Source organism: Chelonoidis abingdonii, chromosome 5 (genome assembly GCF_003597395.2).
Source record: "Chelonoidis abingdonii isolate Lonesome George chromosome 5, CheloAbing_2.0, whole genome shotgun sequence".
NCBI lineage: Eukaryota > Metazoa > Chordata > Testudines > Testudinidae > Chelonoidis > Chelonoidis abingdonii.
Window position 1 is genome coordinate 96,071,360 of NC_133773.1, and position 22,826 is coordinate 96,094,185.

The following is a 22,826-nucleotide window of genomic DNA, read 5'->3' on the forward strand; positions in this document are numbered from 1 at the left end:
AGTTTTCTCTAAGAAATTCTCTAAGCATAACTCATCTGATAAGCTGATTTTCATCAGTTAGTTTGACAGAAGGGAATTGCAGACATGTGAAGTCTGAAGGCAAATGGAAACATGTTCTCCATGTGCTCTGTTTAACAAATGAAAACCACATTCTTCAAGCTCACAGCCATTTCCTTATGGGTGCATTTTTCTCTCTTTCACAATTGAAGTACCAGTTTGCCACTAACAGAATACATCTCTCTGTATCAGGAAGTCCTAGTATTCTCTGCTAGACTTGATACAGTTTTTGTAGTATCCTCCCAGAGTGTGACAGGAAACTCATGATGGGTCAAAATAATCAATAAACAAATATTAAATATCTTTTTTTCCTGCTAATATACCTTAAGCTTGATTTTGATAATTGGAAACATGTTACACCTCTACCCCGATATAACACGACCCGATATAACATGAATTCGGATATAACGTGGTAAAGCAGCACTCCAGGAGGGTGGGGCTGCACGCTCTGGCAGATGAAAGCAAGTTCAATATAACACGGTTTCACCTATAATGCGGTAAGATTTTTTGGCTCCTGAGGACAGCGTTATTTTGGGGTAGAGGTGTACTTTGTATATCTGTATAGAGGTATATTTTACTAGTTTTCAAGTTACTGTATTTGGCAATATAGTCAGAGAACCAACGTGATATTTGAGGTTTTATTTTGCACAGATTAAGCCATTGTTAAGATGTTCAGAAACTGATCCCTTTTTTGGACTGTGAAGCAATTTGTGTTGTTTGTCAATCCTATCTTATCCACATTTTTAAAAAATGTACCAAATGGATCCAAGATACATTGTGCCTTATGTCTTTTTTTATTTTTTAGGTTAACTGAATTATTCTTTTCACTATATTCTCTTGCCATTATTTCCACAACTGTGGGCAAAGTTTGTCACAAGTAGCCAACTCTCTTCCTGGCAAAGTTCCCTCTCTCTTGGAAACTGTACAAATTATTATTATAAAAAGTCTCAAATATGCAAATCTAAAATTAAAGAGCTAGATCATGTTATTCCTCGTGTTGAGATAGCACCAAAATCTATTTTACTAGGATTTGAAAACCATTCAAGTCCAAGTACTGCTCCTTCTTAATGTACTCTAATCCATCCAGATCTTTATTATGACACTTATCACTGAAGTATCTGAACATCTCTCAAAAAGTTAAATTAACCCACAGGCTTTTTTTTTTTTTTTTTTTTTCCTCCTTACTTCTCTTGAGACATTAGGACAGGGTGTTTTTCTGCTCAGCCCCTTTCTTCTCCTACCCCCATTGATAATCTTTATCGTGTAAGATGCTTTTAAAGGTTTAAGAATTTGCTTTTAAATTAATTTAGTTGAAAAGAAAGGTGCCAATGGACAGATCAGGAGCCTGAAGTCCTCTATGTACAGAAGAGGTACATCATGAATATCCTTGTATTGCCCTGCTTCCATGATGACCTGGACTGACTGCTTCAGGGAGTCAGAAAGTTGTTTGATTTCCATGTCCATTCAGTCCTTAGCCTTTCTAATGAAATTACCAACAATGGTGCTAGCTGGGACCAATTGTGCTAGTGGTCTTGGGAAGTGTGGATACTTTTCTGTTAGGAACTGAAATGAGAGCATCCAGGTGGGAAAGCTCTCAGTTCCTTTTCTGCAGTACTATCTCTTAGCCAGTTATTTCCCCTTTTGTAGTGGTGCATTTGAATTTTTCCTTCCTAAATTAAGTACTTTGCACTTGTCTTTTTATTGAAATTCATCTTGTTTGATTTCAGACCAATTCTCTAATTTGCCAAGCTCATTTTGAATTCTAATCCCCCCACATCCCCTCAAAGTGCTTACAGTCCCTCCCAGCTTGAAATCATCTGCCAATTTTATAAGCACATTCTCCACTCCCTTATCCAAATCATTAATGAAAATATTGAACAGAACTGGATCCAGAACTGGCCCTATATTCATCTTTAGGCACATAAATACCTCAGTAAATCTGGCCCTCCATTGGTAAAGATCCTTGGACGGTGTAAATTGGAATGTCATGAAAGTCTGTTTACAGCAGCCAATAATCTGGTCTTTAGTAAGTTTAAAGAAAGCTCCTGAAAATCAGTGTTTGAAAACTTTTTTGTTAAAGTATATAGAAGGATTTTTTGTGACTATGTTCTTCCCATATGTCTCCACTTCTAAGTTTGTCTTTTTGATGTTCAAGCTTCATGTGTCTCTCCTTTCCCTGCCCCACTCAACACACTGGGAACTGCCCCCTGACAATCATCTTCAGAATAAGATGATTACATGTTGCCTTTCACTTGGAACATTCTTATGGTTTCAATGGTGGTCCCTGGCTTTTACACTGTCAACAGCAGGATGTTTTCTGTCAGCTCTGCAGCTCCAGCTGAAGCCTCGTTGTGGCTCTGTGCCAAAGGAGTGTTTCGGTGAGAGAAAGGCCTCCTTCAAGACTTCACAGGTGAAAGATCCAGACTTTTCAAAAGGAGGCTGCATCTTCCACCTTATATAGCAGAGCAGTTTATTTGCATAAGCAAGGCCTGATACTTTTATATAGACACTTTAGTAAGATGAAGAATAAAAGAACAATCAAAACAGCTTTTTTCTCTGAACAGATGCTGTTTGATACTTTATGTCCAGCATTTGTTGTATTATATTCAATGCTGGGGACAGAAATATAAATAATCAAAGGGAAGTGAATTTGTAGCTGCTGTTGAATATGTTAACATTTAAAATATGATGATTATAAAATAATAAAGTCTCTTGGAAATAATTAGAAAAAGTAAGACATTAACATTTTATCTTTGTAAAAGGACATCAGTGTGTTACTGTTTCTCTGTATGCACACACTACATTTACATGTACAGTTTTTTGTACATACATTCACTGATCTGTTGCATGCACTGTTGGTGCAGGCTGTGTTGGTTCCAGAATATTTAGAGACAAGGTGTTGAGGAAATATAATTTATTGGACCATTTTATGTTGGTGAAAGAGAGAAACTTTTTTGCTTACACAGAGCTCTTCTTCAAGTCTGGGATGGGTACACAATGTCGCAGTGAAATACAAAGGTGGAACATATAAGGAATTAACACAAGTTGCAATAGACCATTCAAGATGAAGTGGACACAGGACAAAGGAGAGTTAGTTGGTTGCAGACTGTTGTAATAAGCCATAAATCCAGTGTCTTTATTAAGTCCATGATTGTTGGTGTCTAGCAGAGCTATGAATTAAAGCACTCAGGCTAGTCTTTTGAAGGTATTGTACAGGTTTCCTTTGAGGATGAGGACTAAGGTCAGATATGAAGTGATGGTTTTATAAAAAGTGTTCGCCAACAGTTGATATGGTGTTCTTGTCTCTTATCTGTGAGTCCATTTGATAGAATGGTGATTCTCATTTTACCCACATAGTTGATACTGGGGCATTTAATGGATGAGGTCTGTTGTGTGTTGTAGGAGGCATGTGTAGGACCCCTGGATCGTGAAAGGTGAGATGTGGGAGGTGCTGATCATCATAGCCATGGAGAGATTTCTGTTCTGTTTAAACAAATCCCCAGCATCATCAAGCTCATCATCAGAAGCAAGTGCTTCACAGACCAGGACACACCAACTCAAAGCTGCACCAGACTCTGCCCTAACAACCAATGCAAATGTATTTTCACTGCTATGATGATCAATACCCCCCACAACACACTTTTCAACATCTGTGGGTCCTTCTCATGCCTATCATAACATGTGGTATACCTCCTTCAGTGCACTAAATGCCCCAATAACTATAATAAGGAGGTCAGACTAGATGATCATATTGGTCCCTTCTGACCTATGAGTCTATGAGTAAGTGAAACCAGCCAATCACTACACTCTTGAATGAACTCTCACATTAAAATAAGAAAAAAAACACCCTTTCACTCAGAGTGTAGCCTAGGAGGAACAGGACAGTAGTGGCTTAATGCCACTTCTGTGCCATATGGAAGCTGGGATGCTGTGGGCCCTGAAACAGTTGCTGGCATAATTTAGAGCAGCCCGCAGGACTTCTTCAAAGCTGCCTGTGCAGCTCAGAATCCCTATAGCAGCACAATTCCTTTATCCAGCCCTGCCCCAATGCCAGGGCACGTACATGAGCTCTATGCCACTTTACACCAGGAGAATCCTCATCTAGCCAGCTGTGGCACCTTTATACTGATGGAACAGAGAGTGGGGGGCAAAAATGGGCCAGAATATGGTCCAATCTGCCTACAAGCATAGAAGATGTAATTAGATATAAAGCAGTATGTTAATAAAAACATTTATGGACCTTGCTGGTTACAAGTTAAAATAAAAGCTATATGGTAAATAATTCATGCCTGACTACATCTAGGTTTCCAAGAAAATATTTACAGATAATTGAAAATGTCCTGTGACATGTCCACAGGATGGATGAACTATCCTTGTATGCTTTAACAACTCTCATACCTCCTAACTTACTGATTTTTTTTTTTGAGTGGATCTTATCCACATCTCCCAAATCCAGTTCTTTTGACTTGGTGAAGGCAAAATGTCCATTCCCTACCTCCTCTCTCAGTGCTTGCAAGATACTGATGACTTGTAGTTCACTAAGAGCATATTCCGGTGGGGATGAGCAAATGGGTCAGGAAATCTGAACCAGTCATGTTAAATGATAAAGCCAAACACACATGAAAAATTCCATCACTGGAGAGCACGGAATAGTGCATATTTGGATTAGCTAATTTTTGTACTTTTTCATCTACCTCTTGATTTTAGATCATTGCACCCTTACTAAGCAATACTCAGCCCTAAAACTCATTCCAGTCAATGCTACTTCATTGCTTGAGTAACAGTAATGCTAGACTCCTTAGCAGCACCAACATGCTCAGAAGAGCCAAAAGATGTGAAGGCATTAGGCTCTCACATCAGTCATAGTTAAATACATAAAATGGTAGTGGTGGTGTGTTGTGGAAAATACGTGGAGGCTAAGTATGGATCCTATGCTGTAGGTGGATATTTTAGTTACTTCAACCTATAGCCCCAGTGAATTTGAGTAAAGCTTTCAGTATAAGCCAAAATAAAGGGAAATATGTTGGTGATAAATCATGCTGTATGGCTACTACAGTATTGTGAACAATTATTCCAAAAAGACATGAAATGTAAAGTAAAATACTACATACCGTAGGCCATAAAGGACTGTTCCATCAGGATGTAGTCGAATCATTCGATTTTTCACTGTAACCCCATGAACATATGACTTCTTGTCATTTTGGAAGTATGTGTCCGGCACCCAGAGCTGATCAGCTACTCTATTGTCCAAAGTTAGGTTCAAAGGTATTCCAGAGTAAGACAGCCTTTTGTCCCTCCAGGACTGCTGGAAATACATTGTAAGTGTGTAGTCCTGGAAGCAAAAAAGAAAAAAGATATTTTAGTAGTTGTGTATTTTGCACAATAGCTAATGTATCCATAATTTTAGTGTTGATAATTTAAGTTCAATACTTAATTATTGAATACATTATATTAATATTAATAGCACACTCAAAAGTTTAAGGATCACTGAAACTTTGTAGCAAACGTAGATCTCTATTCAGTAACCACATCTGTGGCTTTTGAACTGTATATATTAATGTTGAGCTTCCTTCTGATTACAGCTGGTGAACTGAAATATCCTTGCAGTATCTCCTTCCACATCTAATAGAGCAGTGGTTCTCAACCAGGGGTACATGGCGGTAGGCAGAGGTCTTCCAAGGGTACATCAACTCATCTAGATATTTGTCTAGTTTTACAGCAGGCTACATAAAAAGCATTAGCAAAGTCAGCGTAAACTAAAATTTCATACAGACAATGACTTGTTTATACTGCTCTATATACCAGGGATCGGCAACCTTTGGCACGTGGCTCGCCATGGTAAGCACCCTGGTGGGCAGGCCAGTTTGTTTACCTGCTGCATCCACAGGTTTGACCGATCACGGTTCCCACTGGCCATGGTTCACCGCTCCAGGCCAATGGGGGCGACGGGAAGCTGCGGCCAGCACATCCCTTGTCCTGCGCCACTTCATGCTGCCCCCATTGGCCTGGGATGGCAAATCACGGCCAGTGGGAGCTGTGATCAGCTGAACCTGCCAACCCAGCAGGTAAACAAACCGGTCCGGCCCACCAGGGTGCTTACTCTGGTGAGCTGTGTGCCAAAGGCTGCCGATCCCTGGTATATACTATACACTGAAATGTAAGTACAGTATTTATATCCCAATTCATTTATTTTATAATTACATGGTAAAAATGAGGAAGTAAGCAATTTTTCAGTAATAGTGTGCTGAGACACTTTTGTATTTTTGTCTGATTTTTGTAAGCAAGTAGTTTTTAAGTGAGGTTAAATTGAGGGTATGCAAGACAAATCAGACTCCTGAAAGGGGTGCAGTAGTCTGGAAAGGTTGAAAGCCACTGAAATAGAATACTTGTCACTCATGCATTAGGGAGTAACATTAAGGGACTCCTGTCCATAAATCATGTGTTACATGTTTCTTGAGATTTATCCTCAGCCTGAAGAGAGCTGCTTTTGCCTGATCTCAGCCAATAGCCAAGCTGGGCACTTGCAGAGCTCTTGTTGATGTGTTCTCTCATCTTCCACATACCCTCTTGGATTGTTGTAGAGTGGAATGCTGTCCCTACACCCTGTAGCAGATAGTAAATATTTTATCTCAAAGCACAAGATCAGGTACTTTTCCTACAGTGTTTATTAAGGCCATCAATCCCAATTCACCATATACAGTCACGTAGGATTCACTTTGGTCCTGAGACTTTTCCAAGCCTGAAAACTAAGGGCTTGTCTACGCTTAAAATGCTACAGAGGCACACCTGTAGCGCTTCAGTGTAGATGCTACCTATTCTGATGGGAGGGATTCTCCCATTGGTGCAAGAAATCCACCTCCATGAGGGGCAGTAGCTAGGTAGATGGAAGAATTCTTCTGTTGACCTAGCACTGTCTACACAGGGATTTAGGTTGGCTTAACTATGGATTTTTCTTGTGGAGATCAGGCCAGAGCATCTGCGTGAAGTGAATTCTTATCTTTTATTTACTATCAGATTGTGGCCCACAGGAGACCGCATTTACGTAGGCTTTTGGTCTTCTACTCAGCTTGATGCGGTAAGAAAATTGTTTCAAAAGGCTTCTGAAGACCATCTGATTTCCCCTCACCTCTGAATCTGCTGATTTTTAAGTGCAATCAGTTTTTTAAAGTGGAAAACCCCAAGAACTGTGTACTTAATGGAGCTCTTAAAAGATAATTACAGCTGCAGCATGTGGACTGTTAAAGTTTCCCTCCCCCAATTCCAAGTGCCTGGTCATTTTTCTCACTGCCATAACAGTGTAACAAAATTATAGAGACTTTGCCAAACAGATTGCGAGAGGAGAATTTTCTCTACTCTGAGAGAGGGCCTTATGCCTGTCAGACTACCAAATCCTAACTTGGACTGTAAATTTTTGAAGAAATGAAAGGCACCATAAACTCTTCAATGTGGTGTTTGCACTCGTTATCTACAAGGATCTCTTAATGCACAGTTATGAAGAACATTAAAAGTATATGGCCAACTTGCAAATCATTTTTCTGTCTGAAAATGGTGTGCCTGCTAGATCTACAAATGACAAGATGACTACACCTGAGAGAAGTTAATGAAAACATTTTTCTTTTCCATTGTACTCTTGACAGCAATTTGTATAGTCAGTCTCTGTTTTGTTGGTGGTCAAGTTGCATGTCTTGTCTCTTGCACCAGCATAACAGCATCACACTTGTGCACCATTCTGTGTGGAGCTCAGATTCCCAAGGCCATTCAAGAGTGGTGCTTACAAATAACAAAATGGGGAACAGCAAACCCCGTGACAGGGCTGGAGCTCTTCAATATATTCATGTTAGTTGACCGGAATCTGCATTTTTCAGTGAATAAGCTGTTAATCCAACAAATTTTGCTGAGCTCTAGTCATGCCCCTTCTCCCGGTCTTTATGTGTAGATGGGAAAGGAATCCTGAAATTTCTTTCCATTCATGGTTTTGAAAAGGTCATGGTTTTGAAAAGGTTGAGAACCATACTTTTCGAACATTTCTATTTATGTCTCTCCATGATATTTCTTGTATGATAAATTCAAAAATTAAAATAAAAACCTATGAAAGTTACAACATTCATTCAATGAATTTCTGCAGCATTGATCTTTCATGTCTTGAACCATTTCTCTTGTAGAATGTAGAACTGTTTATTTAGCAGGCTAAAATGATGTTGAATTTCATAATTGCAAGATCCTGTCAGATTGTGCTGAAATTATAGCATTCCAGTTCTTATTTATACGTATTCTGGTAGACTCCACAATGTTCTAGGTACTGTCCATGCACACAGGAAGAGTCCCTGCCTCAAAGATTTTTATGTATTGGCACCTCTAAATGATGATAGTTAATGGGTCCTGATTTCCTATGGGCCTAGAGCTCTCACCATCCCTCATGTGAACCAAAAAGGTACTCCATATTTGACTGTTAGCTTATCAAGTTCCCAAAAAAGTATTGTTGCAAAGTAATGCTAAAAGAGAGACAATACAGAATTACTAATATATATTATTGCTTTATAAGCAATATCTATCTAAGTTCATGACAAACTTTCATAGCCTATTTTTAAAGTAGAAAACAGTGCTTGTGATTGGCAAATGAAATTATAATGGGAACCACATGAAAGAGCATATATAATGGAAATCTGCAAAGGAACATGATTCGCTTTATAAGTATATAACCTCAATATGACATTAACATATGATTGGGTAATATATAAAATATAACCAACCGCAAAAAGCAAAATTTCATGATTGGTTGAAAAGTGTTACTTGCAATCTAGTATGGTCTCTGTTGTGACCTTTTGTACCTTGGAAATTTGGAGTGTATTGGGAGATAATGGAATATGTAACTATATAGATGATTGACCTCAAGAGTGACATCTGATGGTGATTGGTGGTGATAAGAGTATAGCTCACTGCAAATTACAGAATGAAGTAAACACATAATGAATAAAAACCTATGAAATGATTACCAATTTAGACCTAAGAAATGCTGCAACCTAGATTCCCAAGAAGGGTGACTAGAGATTTTGCCTTTCTGTTTTTGTGCTGATTAACCCTAGATGTCTAATCTTTGATTAATAAAAAGCAATTGAGCATAACCATTTGATGTCTCATTAATTAATGAACTGAACAGAACCCACTGCGAAGTGTGTATCCGTATTTGCTAACAAAGTTTAATTAATCAAGTTACAAAAAGATAACAGTGCCTGGTATGTGTTCTGGACACTAGAAAATGAGCCAATATAAATAAAAGCAGAAAGGGATAGATGTTGAAAAGACTGGACCAGATAGGCAAAGACAAGTATTTTAAATTTTTAGGATAAACACGTAACTCACATTTTGTGGCTTGAGAGCCAGGGACATTTTCCCCTTCTAGTAAATCAGGTTTCTGCAAACTCTCTGTAGCAGTCTGGACCAATGGGTTTTTTTTGTTTTGTATCATTTCACAAAGGTTAATCTGTAGCTCTTAAAACTTTACACTATTTGGATAAGACAACAAATGATTCAAACAAGGATACTGACATATATTGACATATTAACAGGCCATGTCACTGACAGGTTCCAGATTAGGAAATGGAGACTTTGAAGAATTCCAGTTTATGGTACAGAACATCTCCTCCTTCTCTTCACTAGTCAGGAATCTGGACTCAAGCTTTACGTAGCAGTGCCCACTGGAACCTATTTTTAAGGTAATTAAGTAACATTACTTAATTACCCTTTTTTGGGTGGGGGCAGGGAGTTGATTAGGTTTTTTGTGGTGTTAATGTTTGGCTTATGGTATTGATAGCCTCAGGTTACAGAGAAGAGAATTATTCTAGGTATGTATACCTGTGTCCTGTCATCTATAATATGACTAGAATGCATTGCATCAAGTGATGAATATCAGGAGCTAGGAGGAAATTTCTTCCTGGTGGCAGGTTATCCCTTAACAACCTACTGACTGATCTATTTTTGCACCTTCCTCTGTAATATATGGCCCTGGCCACTGTAGATGACAGGATAAGAATATAAAGATGGCCATACTAAGTCAGACCATCCAGCCCAGTATCCTGTCTTCTGACAATGGCCAATGCTAGGTGCTTCAGAGGAAATGAACAGAACAGGCAATTACCAAGTGATCCATTCCCTGTTGTCCAGTCCCAGCATCTGACGGTCAGAGGCTTAGCCATCTTGGCTAATAGCCATTGATAGACCTATCCTCCATGAATGTATCTAATTTTTTTTTAACCCACTTATACTTTTGACCTCCACAACATCCCCTGGCAATGAGTTTCACAGGTTTACTGGGCGTTGTGTGAAGAAATATTTCCTTATATTTTAAATCTGCTGCCTATTAATTTCATTAGGTGACCCCTCATACTTCTGTTATGTGAAGGGGTAAATAACACTTCTTTATTCACCTCTTCTACACCATTCATGATTTTGTAGACCTGTATCATATCCCCATCCTTTGTTCTGTTTAGAAAAGAGATAACTTTCCAGTCTTTTTCATCTCTTCTCATATGGAAGCTGTTCCATACCCCAATCCTTTTGCCCTTCTCTGTACTTTTTCCAGTTCTAATATATCTTTTTTGAGATGAGGCGATCAGAACAGCTCACAGTATGCAAGGTGTGGCTGTACCATGGATTTATATAGTGGCATCATGATATTTTATGTCTTATTATCTATCCCTTTCTTAATGATTCACAACATTCTGTAATTGCCAGGATTGCCTCTTTTTTAAACTGGTGTCATGTCAACTATCCTCCAGTCGTCTGGTACAGAGTCTGATTTAAGCAAGAGGTTACATACCACAATACTGCAATTTCATATTTGAGTTCCTTCAGAACACTTGGGTGAATACTATCTGGTCCTGTTAACTTATTATTGTTTAGTTTTATTGTTTTGTTTCAAAGCCTTCTCTACTGACATGTCAGACTGGGACAGTTCCTCAGATTTGTCACCTGAAGAGCATGGCTCAGGTGTGGGAATCTCCCGCACATCCTCTGCACTGAAGATTGATGCAAAGAATTTATTTAGCTTCTCAGCAATGGCCTTTTCTATTCCATACTGGAATAGGAGGGCCATTAGTCTAATCAAATATCACAATTTCTTTATTTCCTGAGTGGTTAGAACCACACTGAGCAGTGTGCACAATAAATACCCAAATCACCAGATTTGGAGATTCATTTCAAACTCAAACCTTAGTCCAGATTCATAGAAAGGTTCACTAAGAACGACAATACTTTTGAAGGACACTGACCCCAGTTTTGAATAAAGCCGGGTCAGCTTATGATTTTTCAGTGAAATCCATACTTTTGCATGGTTTCAGCACCAAACCTGCTTTAAATAAATGGGATATGGTGGAAATGACAGAGATCTCTCATTGACTTGGTTCTCAGATGGCATTTGAGCAAAATGCACTAGTAAATGTCATTCCAGAATCCTGATGCTACAGTAAAATTGAAGACAATCCTGTAGTAAAATGCAAATTACTTTCACTTTTAGATCAGTAGCAGTTTCTTAAAATGCGGGGCCACTTGGTTAATAGTTTGAAAGAAACATATATATTTCTGCTTAAGTAACAGTCCCTGTACAAACATCAGTGATCAAGAACATAGGTAAATAGGGCAATTTTTGGATGATTTCAGTTATATTAAAATAACACTGGCACAGATATAATCCTGGTTCTCTTGTATGTTTCATGTCATTTAAGTCAATCTGCTCATTTTCCTCAAATCAGCTTTTTGAAAATAAAGAAAAAAGGTTATTTTTAGTGCAAATAATCCCAAACACACATTAAAATTAATTTGGCATCATTTTATGAAATGTCATACTTCTTGGATGAGCAAAATAGCTACAATTTTAACTAGTTTTGAATGCCATGTGTGGTAGAACACAGCAGAGCAGAATTTGTGTATATCCAAAATGTGAAACAGGATTGCAGCATTTTGTGGCATATGGCAGGAATAGCAGTTACGAATGGGATAAGAGAGCCCCATTTTGGTTTAAAAAAAATTGGTCAAGTGAAAACCAAGGATATGTATGTGATAAATTGCTTGAAACCCTTCTTGTATGGATCCTAACCGCTAGGTGACTATGTAAGCCATGTCAGAGACAGAGCAGCTGACAGGGACGAATCTTTTGGGCTGCTTATTATTATTCATTATTTGCATTACTGTAGCTCCTAGGAGCCCTAGGCATGGACCAGGACCCCATTGTGCTAAGCATTGTACAAAGACAGAACAGAAATATTTCTCTGCTCCAAAGATTGTGTTTGTCAAGGGCAGAGAAATGAAATGTTGCAGAAATTGAGTCTCAAGATGAGAGCTTGGATGAAAGTTTTTGAGTGGTCCCTCAGGACAAACTTCATCAACTTCCCTTGAGCTGATGATTGTCCTGGTTAAAAGATACTCTGTGAATATTTAGTGAATAAGAGAACCTATTCTTTTGGGCAGCTAGAACAAAATGCCTTGAACCAACAAACTTTTTCTAAATCTGTCTCTAGGCACAGAGCTAACTATTGGCTGAACACTGATTGATTGATTATGAGTTCAGAGAATGAAGATGTGGAAACTTTCTACAGCCAGATCTGCACAGCAACATACTTCTGTGTACATGTGAACATTCAATAACTTTGTTTGGAGAGCATCTCAATATTAGAATTTGGCCCTGGGTCCAAATACTGGTTTTGATTCAACAAAAATTATGTGGTCTTCTAATAGTGCACATTATATACATTAGAGAGACAAGGTGTGTGCGGTAATATCTTTTATTGCACCATCTTCTGTTGGTGAAGACACAAGTTTTCGAGCTACACAGAGTTCTTCTACAGGTCTGGGAAAGGTACACAGTGTCACAGTTAAATACAAGGTGGAACAGATTGTTTAGCATAAGTGGTTAACACACATTCTAAGATCGTTCAAAGTGACATATCCCATTAACTGCAGTCATAGGACAAAAAAGGAGGGGTTGTGGGTTACAGATTGTTGTAATAAGCCATACAGTTAGTGTGTTTATTAAGACTGTGCTTTTTAGTGTCTAGCAAAGTTATGAATTTAAGCTCCCAGGCTTGTCTTTTGAAGGTGTTGTGCCAGTTTCCTTTGAGGATGAGAGCTGACAGGTCAGATATGGAGTGATTGCTTTCTGAAAAGTGTTCACTCATAGGTGATATGGTGTTTATCTAATTTTTCTCTGTGGGAATTCATTCAAGAGTGTAGTGATTGTCTGGTTTCACCCACATAGTTATTAGGTAATCTAGAGCACTGGATGAGGTATGTCACATATTGTGATAGGCATGTGTAGAATCCATGGATCTTGAAAGATGTGTTGTGGGGGGTATTGATCACCACAGGAGTGGAGATATGTCTGTAAATTTTGCATTTGTTGTGATGGCAGGATCTGGTGCTACTTTGAGTTGATTGGTCCTGGTCTGTGGGGAGCTTGCTTCTGATGATGAGCTTGGAGAGTTTGGGGGTTGTTTGAAGGTCAGAAGAGGGGATTCAGGAAAGGTTTCTTTCAGAATGTGGTCCCCATCAAGTATTGATTGCAATTGTTTAATGATACCCCATATGAGTTTCAGTATGGGGTAGTAGCTGACAATTAGGGATATGCGGTCAGAGTTTTCCCCCACATCCTGTATTGAAGCAGGTTCTCTTGAGGTATTTGGGTTACCCATTTGGGTTGAGGTGTGTATTCCATATGTTCTCCTCTGTGGTATCTGAGTGCCTAGATATAGATAACAGATTGTTTTGTTGGGATGGTTACTGGATCTGTGAGGTAAATATGATGATCTGTAGGTTTCTTGTGTACAGTTGTCTGTCAGGTTCCATTGTTGTAGCTTGTTGTGGTTTCCAGAAATTTTATGCTAGTGCAGGAGTGTTCTAGAGAGAGAGTGATGAATGGGTGGTGGTGGTTGAAGCTGTGGTGGAAATCTGAAACAGTTTAGGTCGTCCATCCATAGGATGAAAATATCATCAATGTATTACAGGTATATAATTGGTTTTGTGATGCATTTGACCAGAAATTCTTCTTCAAGGTGGCCCATGAAGAAGTTGGCATGTTGGGGAGCCATCTTAGTACCCATGGCTGTTCCTATGGTTTGAACAAAGTATTTTGTCATTGAATGGAGAATTGTTATGGATGAGGATTAAATGGATCATTTGGCAATGTGTTTGGGGTGGATATCTGAGGGCTGTCCATTGTATTGTAGATATTTGAGGCAGGCAGTGATGCCGACATTGTGATGGGTGTTGGTGTATAGGAAATGGACATTCAAGGTGGCAAGGATGGCATTCTGGTTGTTAAGGTTGCAGAGTAGCTAGAGGACATAAGCTGTGTCTTGGAGGAAGCTGGCTGTTGCTCTGGTGAGTGGTTTGAAGATGATTTCTGTAAATCCTCATATTTCTTCAATAAGAGTCCCATGGCCAGATATGATGTGTCTGCCTGGGTTCCCTTATTTGTATATCTTGGGAAGCATATAGAAGGTCCCTGGGGTGGGGGTTCATGGGGGATGAGGTTGTAGAGTTTCTCTTGGAGTTGTTTGGGGAAGGATTTGGTGATATCCTTAAATTCTTGGGTGAATTGTGGTGTGGTATCTTCTTTGAGTTCTTTATAGTAGATAGTATTGGGGAGTTGTCAGTTGGCCTAGTTGATGTAATCATCACATATTGAGAACTATGATGGCACACCCTTTGTCTGCTGCTTTGATCACTGTCTGGTGGCTGGATTTCAGGGACTATATAGCTGTCTTCTTGGTGGTGGAGAGATACATGGTGGATATGATGTTTAAGGATTTCACAGTCAATTTTCTTCCTGAAGCAATAAATATAATGTTCAAATGTGTGGTTTCGCCCATTGTGGGGTATCCAGTCAGATTATTCTTTTTTCTTATGACTATTAGTGAAGACATGGTAGTTGTGGGTGGTGTCGTCATTATTTTGGAAATAATTCTTTGAGGTGGAGTCAGTGAAATAATTCTTCCAGTTATTCACATGTTAATACGGGATCAGGTTCTGTGGTGGGGCAGAAGTTCAGTCTTTTGGAGAGTACAGATCATTTAGCTCTGCTTAGGGAGAGTCTTTATAAATGAATGATTTTGGGATCTTGTGTACTGTCCATGTGTTTCCTGGTGGCATGGTTTCTCCTGGAGGTCATGGTTGGTGGGTTGTGGAGCTGTTGTAGTTGGTTCCACTTTTTGTTTTGTGTTGGATGGCTATCATCAGGATTTTTGATAGCTGTTTTGGATTTCTTTCCTGGTCTCCAGGTAGTTTTCCTGTTTTTCCCTTCCAGTGTGTGGGAGTATGTGATGTTTTCTTGTTTCATGTCGTCCCTTCTGGAGTATGTGAAGTGCAGAAGGTGATTTCTCAGTTTTTTGGAAGTCCTTCTGCTGAGGTATTCAGCATATTTGGAGTTCTGTGTAGTGATCAGAGGATTAGAGATGGTGAGTCCTTTGGGAATGATGTTTTGTTTCTTGCATTTGCTTGGGAAGTAGATGCCACTGTTATATTGTGCTTCCTTTTTCTTTGCGCTGTGGAGTTTTCATTTCAGAAAGCCAAATTTGATGTCTTCCATTGCTGTTTTCAGTACATAAGAATGGCTATATTGGGTCAGACCAAAGGTCCATCTAGCCCAGTATCCTATCTTCTGACAATGGCCAGTACCAGGAGCCCCAGAGGGAATGAACAGAACAGGTAATCATCAGGTGATTCATCCCCTGTCACCCATTCTGAGCTTCTGACAGTGTTGGTGTAGCTATGTTGGTCCAAGGATATTAGAGAGACAAGGTGGGTAAGAGAATATCTTTTATTGGACCAACTTCTGCTCATGAAAAAGCTAAGCTTTTGAGCTACACAGAGCTCATCTTCAGGTCTGGGAAACTTAGTACGTCACAGCTACATACAATGTGAAATAAATTGTTTATCGTAAGTAGTTAACATGTACTCTAAGGTGCCATTCAAGGTCAATGTCCCGTTAACACCTCTGCAGTCATAGGACAAAAAAGGGGTTGTAATAAGCCATAAATCCAGTGTCTTTATTAAGCTTATGATTTTTAGTGTCTAGCTAAGTTACGAATGTAAGCTCCCAAACTCATCTTTTGAAGATGTTGTGCAGGTTTCCTTGGAGAATGAGGACTGATAGGTTAGATATGGAGTGATCATTTTGTAAAAACTGTTCATCCAATTTATCAAGACGTGACTGGACCTGAAGTATCTGTACTCTCCAAGAGACTGAGCTTCTGCCCCACCATAAAATCTGGTACCCTACTAGCATTCAGAGAGCTAAAATAATTGGTTTCACTGATGCTGCCTCAGATAACTTATTCCTGTATTTTAGTTGTTTCATAGTGTATGATTGACGTGTAACTTATATGTAATTTAAGACTAACACTTGTGATAAATCCATAGCAGCTCACTGGAGTTAATATATTTGTGTGTATTGCATTGTTAAAATACTACTGCTTTGTGATCATAGACTTTAAGGTCAGAAGGGACCATCATGACCATCTAGTCTGACCTCCTGCACATTGCAAGCCACAGAACCTCACCCACCCATTCCTGTAGTAAACTCCTAATCTCTGGCTGAGTTACTGAAGTCCTCAAATCATGGTTTAAAGACTTCAAGTTATAGAGAATCCTCCATTTACACAGTTAAACCTGCAAGTGACCTGTACCCTATGCTGCAGAAAAAGGCAACCCCCCACTCCAGGGTCTCTCTCAATCTGACACAGAGGAAATCTTTTTCCTGACCCTAAATATGATGATCAGTTAGGCTCTGAGCATGTGGGCAAGATCCAGCAGTCAGACACCTGGGAAAGAATTCTCTGTAGTAACTCAGAACCCTCCTGATTTGATCATATGTTTTCAGTAGAAATCTGAAAGTTCCTAATGTGGACACTCTTGTAATTTCTACTATGTGGTGTTTTTGTCACAGTATGTCAACTCATCTCATGTCATTCCACCATGACAGAACAGAATGTGATAGAAAATACCACAAAGGAATCTGGCCTGTGAGGCCGTATGGTTACATAAATGAGGACATGAAACCCTCACCAGCTCAGTATAGACAGTAGTAGAATAAGTGACTAAAGTAATGACTGTAATATTTCCAGACTGGCACATGCTGATATTCGACAGATTTTACAGGCACACGTATCTGTTTAAAAGGAAAATTTGGAATAATTTTGTTTTCAACATCCAGCAATTTTCTCTTAAGACTTAAATATATTTTTTATTACAACAGTAATTGTTCCATGAATTGCAGGAGTTGCTTAATGCATTCATGACAAATCTTTAAATCGTAACTGAAAACCAAAGCATCTTCACAAAATCTTACCAGCTGAAACACGAGGCTGTGAAAGCAATTCTTAGTAAAAGTTGGTAAATGCAAACATATGCTTGCAAATCTTTCTTTTCTTGGTGAAAGCGATGTTAGCTGTTACAGTTCTAGCTGAGTCCAAAGACAGCTATAATTGCACAATTGACTGGTAAAAATGCAATGGGTAGGCATCTCATCATTATAAATATGTACCATTTTAATTTGGTAAATGTATCATTTGTCCAGTTTCACTTTCACTTGCCCTTTTATCAGGAAGAATTAGAGAGATCATCAAGGTTCTGGTGAAGTCTCCACTGTGTTGCTTCAGTGTGCAAATGAGACTTAAAGCTACCTTAATCAGACTGCTGAGAATTCCTTCACCAGGGCCACCCAGAAGATACAGGGGGCCTGGGGCAAAGCAATTTCGGGGGCCCCTTCCAAAAAAAAAGTTTCAATACTATAGAATACTATATTCTTACAGGGCCCCCTGCAGGGCCTGGGGCAAATTGCTCCACTTGCCCCCCCCCCCCTGGGCAGCCCTGTCCTTCACTGTGGGTGAACACTTGCTGACACTAATAAATATTTATTCAGGAATCAAGCACAGGGTCAAAACAAACCCCCAAAATCTTGAGTTCTCATAATGCAATAAATCAGGGTTTCTCAAACTGGGGTCTGTGCACCTGTGCGGGGGGGAATCTGTGAGCGCACTCCAGGGGGTCCATGAGTCATGTCTGGGGCTGCTGGCCCCGCTGATAAACTCCTCCCTGTCCCTCCCAGTGCCTCCTGCATGCTGGGGAACAGCTGTTCAGCAGCGGATAGGAGGTGCTGGGAGGGAGGGGGAGGAGTGGGGATAAGGTGTGCTCAAGAGAGGAGGCAGAAAGAGGTGAGGAAAAGGAGGGGCAGGAATGGAGTGGGGATGGGAAGAGTTGGGGCAAGAGTGGGGCCTTAGGGGAAGGGGTGGAGTGGTGGCAGGGCTTGGGGGTCCACAAAATTTTTTAAATCAAAATGGGGGTCCTCGGGTTGCTAAAGTTTGAGAACTGCTGCAATAACTAAATAAGAGGCAGCAGCCATCATGTTAATTGAATATTGGAGTTCTATTATACCAAGATTGTACTGTGGTATAAAATATATTTAAGACATCAATAAAATACTTCTAATAGATTAGAGTACCTCGTGCATATGTACACATGAGGAATGCATACAAAAACTGCCTTGAATTTAAATATCCTACAGAAACATCCAATAATTAAATATCTGGAGATACTGCAGAAAATGAGATGCAATGCAACTCAAATATATGTATAACTTAATCAGTGCAAACATAATTGAAATGACAATTTAAGATGAAATATAGAGTGATGTGAATACTAATATTGATAGAAATGGGGCTAAATACTGTGGTACACCAACATATGCAAATCCTGCTGTGATTGCAAGCGATGATTAATTGGAAAAAAGATTATTTTTCAAATGTATTGGACACCAAACAGGATGGAAAGGGTAAGATTTTGAGAGTATGTGTTAATAGTTGGAAGTGCAATTTTGAAAATGGCATATTAACTCATAAGTTACTGGCTTGCCTGGATGTCAGAAAAAGTGTTAGTGCCAAGCTGGCAATAGAATCACATTGATGCTTACCACTGACCTACCTAGGAACTCCTGGGGAATATCTGCAAGTATATCCTGATCTATAAATGAAGTATATTAAGAATGGGTTGTTGCCTAGAATTAAATCCTGTACTTCTCAGCAACCCCCAGCTATTTCCCCATAAATAGTTGGGCTTGATGCAGGGTATTTGGCAAGACTGTGAGAAAGTAATGTTCTCACTCTCACCGCACTGTGGAGCAAAAGTAACAACCTACTCCAAGGCCTCTACTGTCAGGCCTGGTCTACACTACACGTTTAAATCGATTTAAAGAGCGTTAAATCGATTTAACGCTGTACCCATCCACACTACAAGGGCTCTTTAAATCGATTTCTGTACTCCTCCCAGATGAGAGGAGTAGCGCTAAATTCGATATTAACATATCCGATTACGGTTAGTGTGGATGGAAATCGACGTTATTGGCCTCCGGGCGGTATCCCAGAGTGCAACACTGACCGTTCTGGACAGCAATCTGAACTCGGATGCAGTAGTGGGCAGGTAACAGGAAAAGCCCCGCGAACTTTTGAATTACATTTCCTGTTTGCCCAGTGTGGAGCTCTGATCAGCAATGGGTGGCGAATGCAGTCCCAAATCCAAAAAGAGCTCCAGCATGGACCGTACGGGAGATACTGGATCTGATCGCTTTATGGGGAGACAAATCTGTTGTATCAGAGCTCCGTTACAGAAGACGAAATGCCAAAGCATTTTGAAAAAAATCTCCAGGCTACACAGTGCTGCATGACAAGTGTAACGGAAAGCCAAAGAATCAAATGGACGCTCATGGAGGGAGGGGGTACTGAGGACTCCAGCTATCCCACAGTCCACAGCAGTCTCTGAAAAGTATATTTGCATTCTTGGCTGAGCTCCCAATGTCTGTAGGTTCAAACACAGTGTCTGGCGTGGTTTCAGGGAATAGCTCCTCAGTTTCTTTCCCCCCTCACACCACGTGAAAGAAAGGGAAAGAAATCATTTCTTGACTTCTTTCAATGTCACCCTATGTGTACTGAATGCTGCTGGTAGACGCGATGCTGCAGCAGTGAAGAGCAGTATCCGCTCCTCTCCCTCCCCGGTGGTAGACGGTGCAATAGTGACTGATACCATTGTCACCAATCAGCCCGTGAGTGCTCCTGGCTGGCCTTAGGTGAGGCTGGCTGGGGGCGCCTGGGTAAAAATGGGAATGACTCCCAGTTATTCCCAGTAGAATGGTACAGAACGGCTGTAACCGTCTTCCTCATAGCAACTGGGGGCTGAGCTTCAATCAGCCCCCCTCCTTTCCTGTGTAAAGAAAAGATTCTGTACTGCCTGGACTGTCATAGCAGCAGCATGCTGTGCTCCTCTCCCCACACCGCTTAATGTCCTGCCTGGACTATCATCGCGCCGGGAGGCTGCCTTCCCCTCATTTATGTCACTAATCAGTGTTTCTTATTCCTGCATTCTTTAATTACTTCATGACACAAATGGACAGGACACTGCCACGGTAGCCCAGGAAGGTTGGGGGAGAAGGGAAGCAACGGGTGGGGTTGTTGCAGGGGGCACCCCCTGTGAATACTGACACGGAGCAGCTGTGCTCTCTGATACACTGGTCCTCTAATACACACTTGCCCCTTATTCTAGGCAGGACTGACTCTATTTTTTAGAAACCATAAGGGAGGGATTGACTCGGGGAGTCAATCCCATTTTGCTTTTGCGTTGCGCCCCGGCTGATTTCAGCAGGGGCACTCATGATAGCAGCGGACAGTACAAGGGGAGAGATAACCATCATTTCATTGCCAGTTTACTCCGGCAGTAGACGGTACAGAACGACTGGTAACCATCTCTGCTATCATTGCAAAAGCAAGTGAATGCTGCTGTGTAGCGCTGGAGTATCGCCCCTCTGTCCGCGGCAATCCAGTACACATACGGTGCTGGAAAAAAAAAAAGCTGAACGGGCTCCATGGTTGCCGTGCTATGGCGTCTGCCAGGGCAATCCAGGGAAAAACGGCGTGAAAGGATTGTCAGCTGATGTTTTCCCGGAGGAAGGAATGACTGACGACATTTACCCAGAACCACCGCGACAATAATGATTTAACCCAGAATTCCAAGGGGTGGGGGAACTGCGCGGAACTATGGGAGTAGCTACGGAAGAGCTATCACAATGCAACGCTTCAGAAATCAGATCAACGTTAGCCTCTCGGAGCAGCATGGACGCACAACACCGAATTACTGTGCCTAGTGTGGCCGCATGAAATAGAATTTATAATATCAGTTTTATAAAACCGATTTCAGCTAATTCGATATTATCCTGTAGTGTAGACGTGGCCTCATACATTATAGCACAGTCTGGCTGGTGAGAGTGTCTTCCTTGTGAGTATGCTGCAGTCTCTGTATTTCAGGAACACAGAGTGAGACCGGGATATAATGCTGAAACCACAACTCATTTAGATATGTAACAAGATGGTTCCTACAGACTTGGAGCATGCAGAGCCTGCGTGGGCCTGCATTATGTAGGAGATCTCTTGCAATGAGTAAGCTTGACTCATTTTAAACTGACAGTCCATTAGGTTGCCAATATTGGTTGGCCATCTTCCTGCAGATTTCATAACATGACATAATCTTTAATTAAAGATTAATCTTTAATTCCTGGAGACTCCAGGACAATCTTGGAGGGTTGACAGCCCTACTTGCCCAACTCCTTGTCAGGCCTGCCTTGAAACCTGCTGCTGTTGTATATAATTAGAATCCATATATACACCTGAGCAATACTGACCTGGGGGTTATGGACTGTTTGCACAAGATCCTCTAATTCAGCCCTTAGTACAGTGGAACCAGACCAATTCTGCTGCAATGGGGCACTTTGCAGCCATGGATCGGGGACCAGATTGGTTATTAATCAGTATTTAGGGGGACTTGCTGAATTAGCTTTCGATGCAAAGGTGCTCTTTTTAAAATGCAGAATATAAAATGTTCTTTCTAAATAGAACAGCAAAGAGTAAGTTGTAGCTCAGCAAAGGTCTGACAGATGAATGTTGGGCATTTCTGTATCTCTCATGTTTTCATGCCAGTGACTCTAATCTGGCATCACTTACACACTGTATCTTAGATTTTATCTAATTTAAACAGAAGAGCTGTGTTGTGCATTCAAATTACACACAGTTTAAAAGGGTGCGCCTAAAAAGCTTTTTCCTTTCCAAAATAATGGGATTGATGTGTCACCTAAAAAAAGGATGTAAACTGAATAAAATGGACTATATTTGCTCAAAGAGAAAGTTACTGTATATCTCTGTTGTCCTCTTGAATCTTGATGCATTTTCAAACATTAAAACATAAGTGAAATTTGACTCTGAGCTTCATTCAGGTTTGATTCAACCAGGGGTGAAAGTGAGCTGGGACGGGCTGGTATGGCATACCGGTAAGAAGCTGGTACCAGCCTGTACTCAGCCCACGTTAAAGCACTGCTGCGGCAGCCCTTTAACATCACTGCCCCTTTTGCCTCCCCCATTGGCGGCCCTGCCAGTAGGGTCCCCACTGTCAGGGCTGCCAACAGGGGGAAGGGGCAGCGACTTTAAAGCACTGCTGCGGCAAAGGACCCCCCTTAAAGTGCTGTTGTGGCAGCACTTTAACTTCGTAGCCCCTTTTGCCCCCCCCAGGCTGCCCAGTGATTTAAAAGGGCCCAGAGCTCCCAGCTGCCACTACCACAGCAGCAAGCAGAGCCCCAGGCCCTTTTAAATAACCACTGGAGCCAGGGGTGGCAGGGGGCCAGGCAATGCGGATGGGCTGGCTGGGGGAGGCTGACTTCCACCAGCCCCTCCGCTTCTGCCCAAGGC

General features: G+C 40.7%; 1 protein-coding gene across 1 annotated transcript in view; it reads right to left on the reverse strand.

The window, feature by feature from the left end:
* The window catches only part of GABRB1 (gamma-aminobutyric acid type A receptor subunit beta1), a 231,229-nt gene that overhangs the window by 80,039 nt on the left and 128,364 nt on the right, over positions 1-22,826 (reverse strand). The window contains exon 4 of the mRNA XM_075066493.1: positions 5,169-5,389. Coding sequence (XP_074922594.1) covers positions 5,169-5,389 — 221 coding nt within the window. The remainder of the gene's footprint in view (positions 1-5,168; positions 5,390-22,826) is intronic.